Genomic DNA, 13,242 nt, shown 5'->3' on the forward strand with positions numbered 1-13,242 from the left:
TGAAAACGCTCAAGTAGAAACTCCCTGATAAATACTATGAAGATATTCTGTAACACCACAAGCATTGCAATACCACAGCTGCAAACTATACATTGCCTCTGTTCCTCTCTTTGCCAAAGTATCTTGTTTCCCTCAGGAAGGTTTGAAAACTGTGTCATTTATTGAGTATACTAATCATAGCATAGCCATATTATTGTAGTAGGGGATATTTTTATTGTGGAAAGCAGCTTTGTAGATAAAGCAATACTTTGCACCCCCCTCCTTCATCACTAACCTCCCTCTTCCTCAAAATGAGAAAGAATAAAAAATTCAGCAGTTTTTGCAGAAGTGCAAAGTTTCCAGGAAAATATCTGCTCCAAATTAAAAACAAAGGCTAACTGGGAGCTATTTGGGAGTGAAAATGTAACATTGTGACCTGCTCTAGCTGTCTTTTTCAAAGAATAAACACTTTTGCTTCACCTACCTGTATCAGAAGTCAGCAAAGGTGGTGGAGGTCTCGCTAATGGTGGTGCAAACTTCCCATGGGTGGGTGGTGTTGCTTTCCCGATGCGTAATTCAACTTTTTTAGGGCTTTGTTCCAAAATGTCAATCTCCACAGGAATTCCCAGAGCACCAAACATCTCTCTGAATCGAGTGGCAGCAGTTTTTGCCTCAGACAAGATTTCAAACTTAATGTAGATGTACTGGTCATCCTCACGATAGGTCTGATGGTCAACCACATCTATGTCCCCTTCATCTGCACTGACAAAGAGCTCTTCCTCCACATCAGATATCTCAGTTGAGATCTTGGCCCTGAAGAGTCTATTAAGTCTCCTTGCTGCTTTACGGAAAGCATCATCCAGCTCACTGCCAGATGAGCTCTCTGTCTCACTGTCAGTGCTTTGTTTAACCTGCTCCTCCTTAGGAAGAACGTGAGGTTCCTGAGTGCCAATAACCACCTTAGCACTGTGTGAAACCTTGCCAAATTTATTGGATGCTTCACAGGTGTATTTACCTGCATCTTTCCTGTCCAGGCCAGTGATAATCAAAGAGCAGGTCCCATCAGTGTAATTGTCTATGTGATAGTAGCGACCATCTGAAAGCTCTTCCCCATCTTTCAACCAGCGGACTTTCATGTCAGTTTTGCTGTGGGCCACACACTCAAGATGAAGAGTGCTTCCAGGCTCACCAGAGAAATCTTTGAAGGTCTCAGTAAACACTGGGCACTCTTGTTGTTTGATCTCTTTCCTGACTTTGTAGCCTTTGAAAGCAGCTTGGATTTTCACAGCAGCTTTGTTCATGGAAGGGTCATCTAAATCTGGCATTTCTGGTTCAGATGGCTTAGCAGCTGGGGCAGCCAGAACAGTCTCCACGCTGGATTCCTCCCACTGCTTCCATAATTTGCCTGTGGAGATGGACTGAACCTTGCTAGTAACACTTGTCTTCCCTGCCTTCTTGAGGTAGTTTACTAGTGAAGGAGTCCCAGCTCTAGATTCATCATCTGAGCTGGTGAAAGAGAAATCTGCTTCTCCTGTCCTAGCCAGCTCATCACATGTGGAGTACTCCTCTGAGTAATAGTGAGACATCTCTGCCTCCTCCTTCCTCAACTTCTGACTCTTCTCATCCTCTTCAGGAACCTCGCTGATGGAATCCAAGGTGGGCTCCCGGCTCATCCGTCGTTTCTTGGCCAGGGCTTCCCATAGAAGGTGAAGATCTCCCTCCTGAGCAGCCTCAGGGGGCAAGCTGGGCTGGACATGGCCATCCACCAGCTCTTCTGGTTGACTTGCAGGGGGTGCTTCCTTGGCAATCTCTTTAAGCATTGACACTGTGGGAACTGAGGAGAATTAAATTGTTAAGATGTTAGAACACAAAGGTTGTGAGTAAGCATTGAGAAAGCACATAGAAAGCTTATTCTAACACCTGAGAAGGAAAGCATCAGTGGCATTTAACTAAGCATTCTGTTGAGAACAAAGTGTAATTTTAATACAACTGGACATGGTCATGGGCAACTTGTTCTAGGTGACCCTGTCTGAGCAGGAGGGTGGACTACACTATCTTCAGAAGTCCTTTCCAACCTCAACTATCCCATGGCTATGAAACTGATGGACAGGGGCAGAGCAGTTGACGTCATCTACCTGGACTTGTGCAAAGCCTTCGACACTGTCCCACACGACATCCTTGTCTCTAAATTGGAGAGACATCAATTTGATGGGTGGACCACTCGGTGGATAAAGAACTGGCTGGATGGCCGCACGCAAAGAGTTGTGGTCAATGGTTCAATGTCCGGCTGGAGACCGGTAACGAGTGGTGTCCCTCAGGGATCGGTGTTGGGACCGGTCTTGTTCAACATCTTTGTTGGTGACATGGACAGTGGGATTGAGCGCGCCCTCAGCAAGTTTGCCGATGACACCAAGCTGTGTGGTTCGGTTGATACGCCGGAGGGAAGGGATGCCATCCAGAGGGACCTCGACACGCTTGTGAGGTGGGCTGATGCCAACCTTATGAAGTTTAACCATGCCAAGTGCAAGGTCCTACACCTGGGTTGGAGCAATCCCAGGCACAGCTACAGGTTGGGCAAAGAAGAGATTCAGTGCAGCCCTGTGGAGAAGGACTTGGGGGTGTTGGTCGATGAGAAAATGAACATGAGCCGGCTTCAGTGTGCACTTGCAGCCCAGAAAGCCAACCGCATCCTGGGCTGCATCAAAAGGAGCGTGACCAGCAGGTCGAAGGAGGTGATCCTGCCCCTCTACTCTGCTCTTGTGAAACCTCACTTGGAGTATTGTGTGCAGTTCTGGTGTCCTCAGCATAAAAAGGACATGGAACTGTTGGAACAAGTCCAGAGGAGGGCCACGAGGATGATCAGGGGACTGGAGCACCTCCTGTATGAAGAGAGGCTGAGAAAGTTGGGGCTGTTCAGCCTGGAGAAGGGAAGGCTGCGTGGAGACCTCATAGCAGCCTTCCAGTATCTGAAGGGGGCCTACAAGGATGCTGGGGAGGGACTCTTCATCAGGGACTGTAGTGACAGGACAAGGGGTAACGGGTTAAAACTTAAACAGGGGAAGTTTGGATTGGATATAAGGAAGAAATTCTTCACTGTGAGGGTGGTGAGGCACTGGAATGGGTTGCCCAGGGAGGTTGTGAATGCTCCATCCTTGGCGGTGTTCAAGGCCAGGTTGGATGAAGCCTTGGGTGACATGGTTTAGTGTGGGGTGTCCCTGTTCATGGCAGGGGGGTTGGAACTAGATGATCTTAAGGTCCTTTCCAACCCTAACTATTCTACAATTCTATGATTCTTTGCAGGTACTTAGAACATGGCCAAACAACAACTTTTTTACTCCTCACAGATTTGAACCCAATAAATAAATTTCTGCCCTTTTAAAATGTTGCAGTTGATGAATATCTAGTTAAGGCTGTCAGTGGAGGATGGAAAACTGTTCAGTCTCATCCTACTTTACAGGTAGATAGGGCTTCACTGACTGTCTTGAATAGATCTCCACTGGCTATAACAGGAGCCAAGATGCCCACCTGACATGGAGACACGTGCTTGCTCAAGTGTATCTAAGTCTGAAGGTTGTAACTCACTCCCTGGGACGCACTGACTTGTTACTGCACAGTACCTACTGCTTTTTGAGATGTTCCAGGCTTCTGAGACATCCATGTGTGGCTCTCAGATACAACATAGGACCCATGAGTGCTCTAGATCCCTTTGGAGAAAGAGACAGAGTCCAAAGGTGATATCCTGAAGTGCCTCAGTGGCACCAGATGTTTGTGTATAGGCCACATTTCTGCTTCCTAAGCACTATGATCCAAAGCCATTTGGGATGCCTAGGACAGGGGGCTGGCAGATACCATGCAGAATATACAAAACAGCACTCACTTTCTGAAATGGCAGCTGAAGGCCAGGCAGAATACCCTGATGTCAAGTGACACCAGAAACCTATGTAGAAACAACTGTATTGCAACTTAAACATATGACTCAGAAAAATCTTATCCGAGCAGCTCGAAGCTGTTAGGGATTCAGAAATGTACTGAGCAATACTGAATAGAAAGACAACAATTCTCTGTGGATTGCTATCACAGCTTGTAAAAGAAAACTAATTCCAGTCCAAGCTGTGGAGATGCCCTGGGATGTCCATAAACAGAACTATTTAACATCATAAGAATGCATGCTCCGTACCATCAAGACACAAGCTGGCAACAGATTTGACTTCTGGAGAAACCATGCAGGTATATGTGTCCTGATCTTCAGGTTTAAATGCATGAATAATGAGTATCTGCTTTTTCCCATCAGAGAGGATTTCATATCTCCCTCCAGCTTCTATTTGTTCTTTTCCTTTGAACCATGTAACTTTCTTTTCAGTTTCACTTGATAATTTGCACTCCAAGCGAGCCACCTCTCCTTCTGGGACTGATCCTCCCACTAAAGGATGTGTGACTGTAAGTGGAGGCTCTGTAATTACAAAAAAAATTGAATTAGCACAAAGAACATACAATAATCTGGCCCTAAGACTCTCAAGACCACTCTATAAAATATCCAAGCATCCCATCCTCCATTTATAGATTCTTTAGTTCTTGTAGACAACCAAAAGGAGAAAAAAAATATATGGTAACATTCAAAATTTGCACTTCCAAAGATAACAGCGACACAACTTTACAAGATCACCCAGCAGGTAAACCAGCTCCATTTAAATATATACATGCAAATTGGTTGCATTTTTCGCATTCCTGTGTTTATTTGCTGATCTTCATTTACCCATCACCAGTATTCAAGCAGTTCTACAGATTCTAGAAGATCTTAATGTTTAGAAGTGAAGCAGTTCTGAAGACAATAAAGAAACAATAAAAAAGAATTAAAAAAGACGTTATTAAAAGCAGCATTCATCCCACTCTTGAAAATAAAAAAATAATAAAAAGAAAGAATTACGGTAGCTTAGGAAGAGTAAAAATTCTCAAAAAGCATAAAGAATTTAAAAATTCTCTCTATATCTTTTGCCCTTTGGAAGGAGGCCTGCTAGTGGCATGCTGCTTGTACAACTGTGATACTCAGAATGAAGTCAAGACAAACTCACGAAATGGGGAGATGTGGCCTGGGATGTAAAGTACAAAGGTGAATTACCAAAAGCAGCACACTCCTGAATGTGATCTGCCCCTTTCCACATTTCACCAGTGTGAGGGGGCCGCTGCTGAAAATGCCTTGGGTTTTTTGTAGGCAAAGTCAGCATACGCAGATTTATCAGGGTCCAGCACTGGCAGCTGTTATATTGCGAAAACATCATTATGTGTCTGAGCCTTAAGAAAAAGATTTGTTTATTATTATTCTGAGTTTGAGGAATTTTTTGTGCACTCTGCCATCACAGAAAGAGTTGCAAGAAAAGAAAGATTGAGGAAGCGGTTCTCCGTCCCACTGTGGTTTCCAGAGTTACACCAACAGACCGCAGAACTGCATCCTCCATCATTTCTTTGTGGGAGTTATTGAAAAAGATACACAAATAAATAAAACAAAAAGATACACAAACAATAAAACAAAAGAGAAAGATGGGTGAAGAAGTCAACACTGCACACCCACAGCTTTTTTACCAGGGTCTTGGTACCCCCGAATGCATCCCAACATGCTCCTTTTGACTCATACTATCCTAACTCCACCTGAAAAGACCAGGCAACACATGGATGCAGACAGCTTGTTGCAGGTTGGAGAAAATAAGTGTTGATTACTAATAACACAGACTGTTTTGTTCATGGCAGCCCCGAACAATTTTTCCAAGCACTTTCTTCTCTATTGTGTTGGCAGCAAAGCACTGAAAGACGTTGCAGGCTGAACTCTTCCAGGAGATGCCTGGAATGGATGAAGCAGGCATGCCATGCAAAACACAAGGTCTACAGCTGCTTGCAGTCCTCCATGGGTGCATCTCTCTGTTCTCACCTAGCTGCACCATCTGAGGGAAGTGCACCGGCTCACTGGCCCCAACTTTGTTTATAGCTGAGATGCGGAATCTGTAGGGTTCACCTGGGGTGAGATTGTCCACCATAAACTCCGTGTTCTGAATAATGCCCTTGCTGCATGACTGCCAGCCAATACCTGGGATTTTCTTCTCCACATTGTAGCCTAGGATGTCACAACCACCATCGCTCAAGGGCTTGTACCAAGACAGAGTTACAGAGTGGCTGTTCTTACTTAAAACTTCTGGTTCTTCAGGTGGATCAGGGTGGGCTGAAGGCACAACAGAGGTTCCGGAATGTATGACATAAGCAATAATGCTTTATACTGAAACAAACAAGAGCCTTCTACAGGCAATGAGAAGGGAGCAAACAGAGTCAGTATTTGTCTTATTGTAAAGTTGAGTGGGTACATGCCCATAACTGTGAGACATACATGTGCACCACTGAGTTTTCCTTTGATCTGCATTGCTAATGGCAAACATCCATTTTCCAGCTGTCAGCTCACATACTTATTGTCACATATTGTAAATTTTTCCTGATGCTTTGTCCCACCTCGCTCAAAATAAAGATAACCCTATACTGTCCATATTATCAAGGAATTTAGCTGAAAACTTCAATTACATTTGGGCCTTGATCATATTTATTTCATGTCTGGCCTTAATGGAATTCAAGTTATTATTTGACTACAGAGTAACTCTGGTAACTTAATAGCAAGTCACTCAATTTCTGTGTAATTGCTATATAAGTCACAGCATCAGGCACTAACAAATAAATACATAATGGGAATGGTCTGCTCTCCTACTAGACTGGCTACTGATGGTCATACTCAGTACGCTGGAAAATGTTCCTCACTTAATTTATGCTTTGGCTTAGAAGACAGAATAATTCTTTCAATCTTCAAGTCCAAGGCATTTACCAAGTAAATGACCTGCCACAATATACCAATCCAACAAATTAACAGCAAGTAAGGTCAACAGCAAGTTCTTAAATTCTGGACACCACAAACATAACATAAAAGCTTCTTTTTTTGCATTTTTAGCCAAATTTCATACAGAAAAACAGTCAACAGGAGGAGTTTGTGAAGAGAATATTTTGCAGTGCCTAAAATGTAGGTGTCCAAAATAAAATATCACTGCTTTAAATCTGTCAGCAACTTTTTTTTTGTTGTTGTTGTTGTTGTTGTTGTTGTTGTTGAAATGGCTGGAATATATCAGAAATCTCTCAAGTCTCAGAAATCTTTAGACAGACAGACTACCCATAATGATTTAAAGAATGGATGGTCAGTCAGTGGCTCTTGAACATCTCAACTGCAGTGTGCAGCTAAAACACATTGCAATTATCTTACAACCACTGCTGGAGTTGTGCTGGAGTGACCACTGCAGGATGACCTATGTCACTGTGGGAAACAGCCAGACCGTGGGTGCAGGAATGAACACTGATGAATCATGGGTATAAACTGCCCCATGACGGAATTAGGGAACTATCATTTTTTCTAATTGTGAAGTACTTCAAGAGCTATTAACTTTTATATCTCTGAAGTATAAAGTACATGTTTAATGAATCTCACCCACATGAAGATTTTAATATGCAATGCATTAATCTGGAAAACCAGTTGTCCTTCATTTGAGAAGATTAGCATATTTCAAGGGGTTCTCTGCCTTCTGGCTAATTTTTCTGGATGTGCTCTAGCTCAGCTTCTGCCCTGAAGGTGATGAACTGAGTAAATTGATTTCCATCAAACTCTACATTACATTTTACAGAAGACTGCAGGTAAAGAAAGTTGTTGAACATCTTTACCAGCACTAGCCTGATATAACTTTCTTCTGATGAGGCGGACTATTTCTGGTCAAAGAACAAGTTACCCAGCAGCATCTTCTCTGACTAAGAACACTAGCTGAGGATGCAAGGCAAAGATAAAAGAATCAGCACAAAGATTAGAAAAGTCAATGTTGTAGCTCAATGAAGTCTGAGATTTCAAGTTCCATTGGTCTTGAACAACAGACACTCACCTATCACAGATAACTTGGCTGATGCAATTGCTTCCCTCGAAGCAAAAGTCACCTCTCCAGAATGATGCGGTTGGGCATTTTTCAGAATAAGTTTGTATTTATTTTCATCTGCTTGCACCTCCCAGTCCTCATCTGACTGGATCTCTACATCATTACTATACCAGGCAACTTCAGTAATTGGCACAGCTTCACTTAGAATGCAACTAAATGTAGCTTTCTCCCCCAGAGGGACTTCTACATCTGTGAGAGGCTGCAAGATCTGTAGGCGCCATTCTGCAGATAAAAACAGGTGATCAAGCCCTCAGTTAGAGAAACAAATAAAAGCAAGAGATTTTGTGAATATTTATGCTGAAGCTCTGGACAGTCAGGCCTTGAAAACCAATGTATCATTTAAAGAGAGGTTATATAGATATCACTAGGACAGAAGGTATCACTGGGGACTGAAATTTCCCAAAATTTACAGGAGCGAAACCCAACCTAGCAGTGTATTTCCTTCCAAGTAGTAGAAAACCACAATGACGATACTATGCTATGACTAAGGATGGCTGTTCTTGTACTCTGAAGGGGTTCTAATCTCCACAGGGGTCTCCAGTAATGGCATAAAAGACAATCATGCAGATAATGTTGTTACTGATATAACTTTCACCTTTAAAGTCCTCAAGTACTTATAAACACAACCCAACTCAACAGAATAATGACAACTGTCGGACAGTCCTTTGCTGCTAATTCATTACCAGCTGATGCTGCTTATATCTATGTCATAGCATATGGAACAAGAGGAAAAAAAGGAAATTGTAAAACATCATCCATGTATTGTGTGGGAAGAAGATTTAGGTAAGAAACAAGTAACTAATGCAATTTTTCCTCTCTGCCACACATCATGTTTTCCTGTTTCATTTGCTCTTTCCACCCAGAAATTAAGACTTCCTGGGCATGAGCACTTCAGTTACCTTTCACTGTCAGGAAGGCTGAGGTCACTGCGTCGCTGCACATAAAAGTCACCCTGCAATTGTCCCGGGGAGTTAGGTTCTTCAGCAGCAGAAGATGCCTGAGCCCATTTTCAAAGTAAACCATTTCAGTGTTTTCTGTAGTTTTGGCAGGTTCATCATCAATCAACCAGTTGTAATTGTAGCACTCAGGCTTGGAAAGATAGCATTCAAACAGGGCTTCCCCTCCTTCCACAGTTTCCACATTCTCCAAGCCCTGGACAATGCTGTTCTTGGCTAGCAAAGAAGGACAATGAATGGTATTAATTGTTTGGCCATGCATAACTGAATTTAACAAGCCTTGGAGCACTGGATGACTCCCACTGCTGGAAAGCTGACGGAAAGGATGTGGATGTGATAACCTGTGCTTGTAGGTTTAATTACTGATTTCAACCACTCTCTAACACAATACTGTATTTAAAAGCATTTTAAGTAGTGAGATAGTTTAAAAATAATGATAAACCTTTAGAATGTCTAGTATTTAGTCTAGGCTTCCACCTGAAACTTGACTTCTGTTTTTACAAGTGAAGAACAAAAGGGTGGTGTTTATATAAATCAGGCCAATAGTCAATAGGAGCAGATAGCTCAGGAAGATAAAGTATAATCAAACTCCTTCTGTCCCACAGTAGGAAACACTTCCCACATATGTGCCAGGGAGCACAATCATAGAATCATAGAATAGTTAGGGTTGGAAAGGACCTTAAGATCATCTAGTTCCAATCCCCCTGCCATGAACAGGGACACCCCACACTAAACCATGACACCCAAGGCCTCATCCAATCTGGCCTCGAACACCGCCAAGGATGGAGCATTCACAACCTCCCTGGGCAACCCATTCCAGTGCCTCACCACCCTCACAGTAAAGAATTTCTTCCTTATATCCAATCTAAACTTCCCCTGTGTTTAAGTTTTAACCCATTACCGCTTGCCCTGTCACTACAGTCCCTGATGAATAGTCCATCCCCAGCATTCTTGTAGGTCCCCTTCAGATACTGGAAGGCTGCTATGAGGTCTCCCCGCAGCCTTGTATTCTCCAGGCTGAACAGCCCCAACTTTCTCAGCCTATCTTCATAAAAGAGCATCCTATCATCATCGTAACTGGGGATATTTGAATTCACTGACAGCTCATGATGGAATCTTTCTACTTTTCTTGCAAAGCAAGTATGAGAGAATATTATAGCTGGCTAAGCCATAGTGACAGTAATCTGCATTAACAAGTCTGCCTCTAGGAAACCCACAGGAAGTTAAAATCTGTATTGACAGTATTTTGTATGGCAGATTTCTGAATTATTACAAAGGCTCTGTGATAATGTATTAGGTTTATTTTCACGTGCATGTGTAGTGAATGGTGTGGTCAGAGACATGCATGTATCTCCACAACCATTTGCATGCATTGATTGTCATTTCTATCAGACTGACACAAAATTAAATGTGGGCCGGTGCATGCCAATATAATTCGTGTCAGACCAGTTACATGGACAAACACATGCACAACAGTGGGAACACACGCTTGAGTAAATACTGTTTACACAAATACCAATACCATACAATGGTCAGCATGATCTATGATATAAACCAGTGCCCTGAGACATTCCTGTTTAGATTTTTGTAACTATTATCTGGAATTGTTCTAATCAAAAAGAAAAGAAAAAAAAAACCCTGAAGAATTTATTTAATAGGAAAAAAACCCAACCATTAATTATTAAAAAATAAACACAACTGTATTTTGTCATAATAATACTTATGAATAGTAATGAGGGGTTTGTAAATCCTTGGAGGAAGTATAATTTTGTTAGAACAAATCCAAGCTGTTTATTTGTGCAATTTTTGAGTGCTGGTTTCCCTAACCACAAAAAGCAGCCAACTGTAAATCCAGCCTCCTCTGGGATGCTTTTAGATTACATTCATTAACAGCTTTTAAAATCCCTAAAATGGAAGGTGCAATATTATAATAAATAGTACCCTGCTCTTCTGTACTAACAACTCTGGTCAAGCAAGAAGAAGGAATAATTATCACAAATATTCAGAAATCAAATAAGAACTATTGCTTCATTGGTTACATTGACCCACCTGCTGACCAAAACCAATTATTCCATAAACAGCAGGATAAAAAAAAGAAACATAAATTATAATACCATAATCCTATTGTTAGTATTTTTATTTATTGTTTCTCAGGGCCCTTACAAATGCTGATGCCAAGTGAGAAGGAAGGTAATCCCTGAGTGATCAGTATTTGAAATAAGTAAAATATTTAGCTACTTTAGCTTAGTTGAAAAGAAGATTAATTTACACACTACCCATTACTGTGTGTAAAAGGCACTCTGGAACAGCAAAAAGTACTCTGATCATTCTTTTGGACCAACATTAATCTGTGATTTTGCAATAATTCAGCAGGACACATCCCATTGCACTGATGTTCCAGTTCATTGTAGAAGAGGCATGATGTGCAAGTACTGCAGTAAGTGAGCGTTAATTAGAACTAAGCTTCAGTCAAATGCTGCAGTTTCATGTTCAGTTCCCATTAACTCCCAACTACTTTCATCATCGTTATCAGCACTGGAGTGGACACCAAAGAGCAGGTATCTTATGTGGCACTTATTGAGAGGTGCTGCCATGATTTTTCCACCTCTTTTATTTGGAACCCATGATAGTCTTCCTCTTTGGCTGGAAGACCTCACCTTGAACATCAAGTGTAGCCATCACTTTAATGCCTTCAGCTTCACATGAATAGATGCCAGTGTCTTCTGGTACCGTAGGTTTAATTTTTAGCATGCTTACATTCCAGTCCTGATCGATAATCACTCGCTGCCCATCTGCATGTATTTCCTGATCATTTTTCTTCCATATGGCGTGTACTGGCCTAGAATATTGGCATATGAACTCTGCTGTGCCATCTTCATCAACAGTTATATCCTGCATGGGACTGACCACTTCAATGGTTGGATCTGTTAACCAACACGTCAGGAAGGACATGCATTAGTGGATCCTCATGAAAATTGCAACTTAATAGTTTTTGACAAGCACAGAGCCTGTGAGAAGCAAGCAGAATGACAGTGAGAGCAGGAAGCTGACTGGGCAAACTGGGGATTAGCAGTTTAGTCTGTGCTTGTGTCAGCATCAAGCAGGATTGAAGCAAAACAGGTACATTAGAATATAACAATCACACTGGAAAATGGGCCACCAACAATTAAGGCTTGTGCTTTAACAGTCCTGAATATGAACTTCTGTGCATAACATCCGCTGGAGTTCCCTTATTTTTTCTCCCAGTATTGCTGAAATCCTCTAGACTGGGAAGCACTGGATGTGAAACACTTCTGCTTCCCAGAATGTAGCAGGAGCACATGTGTGAGACAGAGGACTGCTATGAATGGGTTGCTGTGAATGGTTCCTGCAACTTTCAACCTCATATAGCAATAGGAAAATGCCACAAACTCTACTAGAGGACCTGTGTAGGAGCAAACTGCAATCACTCATTGGAAAGAAATGCAGTACTCAAATGCAAATACTCATTCCTGTCATGTGCTGGCTATACATCGGGAGTCACTGGCAGCATGAGGAGCAAAGATCCAGGACAACTGTAACAAAAAAGAGCACTTCAAAGGAGACAGGTACCTATTGCTTTGGTTAACCATGTATTCCTCTGCAGCAGAGACATAGTTTGGGGGAAAAGTAATATGATTTTATTTACAGCAGCTGAAAGTAGAGTTGTGGCATAAACCATTGCAATCTCAGAGAGCCTATAAAATGCTGAAAGCAGCTGGGTATGCAGCTGCTCTGAAAAGGTCAGATCCATGAGGCTGCTTTTAAGCAGGCAGTCTTTCTCTTAAAATACTAGTTCTGCTTCTTGGGAGGTAGCTGTAGGGCACAGCAGATATATCTAACCTCAAAATATTGTGAAAGCACTCAAGGAGTTCCTCCTGAGAAACCAAACTGAACCATCCACATACAACTACAACACATATGCTAAGAGAAAAATTTCAAGGAAATATGAAAATGGAAGTCTCTTTGAACATCCTTCTCAGCAGAACTATGTCAACTTGCCTTCCAAATGGATAGGGCTATAATGGGACACAAAAAGGATGAAAGAGAAAGCTGATCTACATCCTTATCTTTCAAATAGTTGTTCTGATCATAAGCCAGCTATAATAAACTACACTGGACCTCTGTCTGGAATGCTCCTCTTGAGACTGGTGCATCAGGCTGAGGATTTGGGATGCTACTAGCAGACTTTGGGAAGCAAAGATGGTGTTGCAAATATCTTTTGTAAAATTGCTGCAAGGCTTGATCCTGCTCCCTAAAGCTTCCTCTGCCACTTTTCTGCCATGTGTGCT

The 13,242-nt window shown here is 42.1% G+C and overlaps 1 protein-coding gene across 1 annotated transcript in view; it reads right to left on the bottom strand.

Annotated features, from left to right (window-relative positions):
- OBSCN (obscurin, cytoskeletal calmodulin and titin-interacting RhoGEF) overlaps positions 1 to 13,242 on the bottom strand; it is a gene marked incomplete at both ends in the record, with an annotated part of 174,394 nt that overhangs the window by 64,924 nt on the left and 96,228 nt on the right. The window contains 6 exons of the mRNA XM_080609638.1: positions 464 to 1,813; positions 4,157 to 4,429; positions 5,900 to 6,187; positions 7,926 to 8,198; positions 8,876 to 9,148; positions 11,590 to 11,856. Of these exons, the coding sequence (XP_080465764.1) occupies positions 464 to 1,813; positions 4,157 to 4,429; positions 5,900 to 6,187; positions 7,926 to 8,198; positions 8,876 to 9,148; positions 11,590 to 11,856 (2,724 nt within the window). The remainder of the gene's footprint in view (positions 1 to 463; positions 1,814 to 4,156; positions 4,430 to 5,899; positions 6,188 to 7,925; positions 8,199 to 8,875; positions 9,149 to 11,589; positions 11,857 to 13,242) is intronic.

Source organism: Psittacula echo (genome assembly GCF_963264785.1).
Source record: "Psittacula echo genome assembly, chromosome: 2".
NCBI lineage: Eukaryota > Metazoa > Chordata > Aves > Psittaciformes > Psittacidae > Psittacula > Psittacula echo.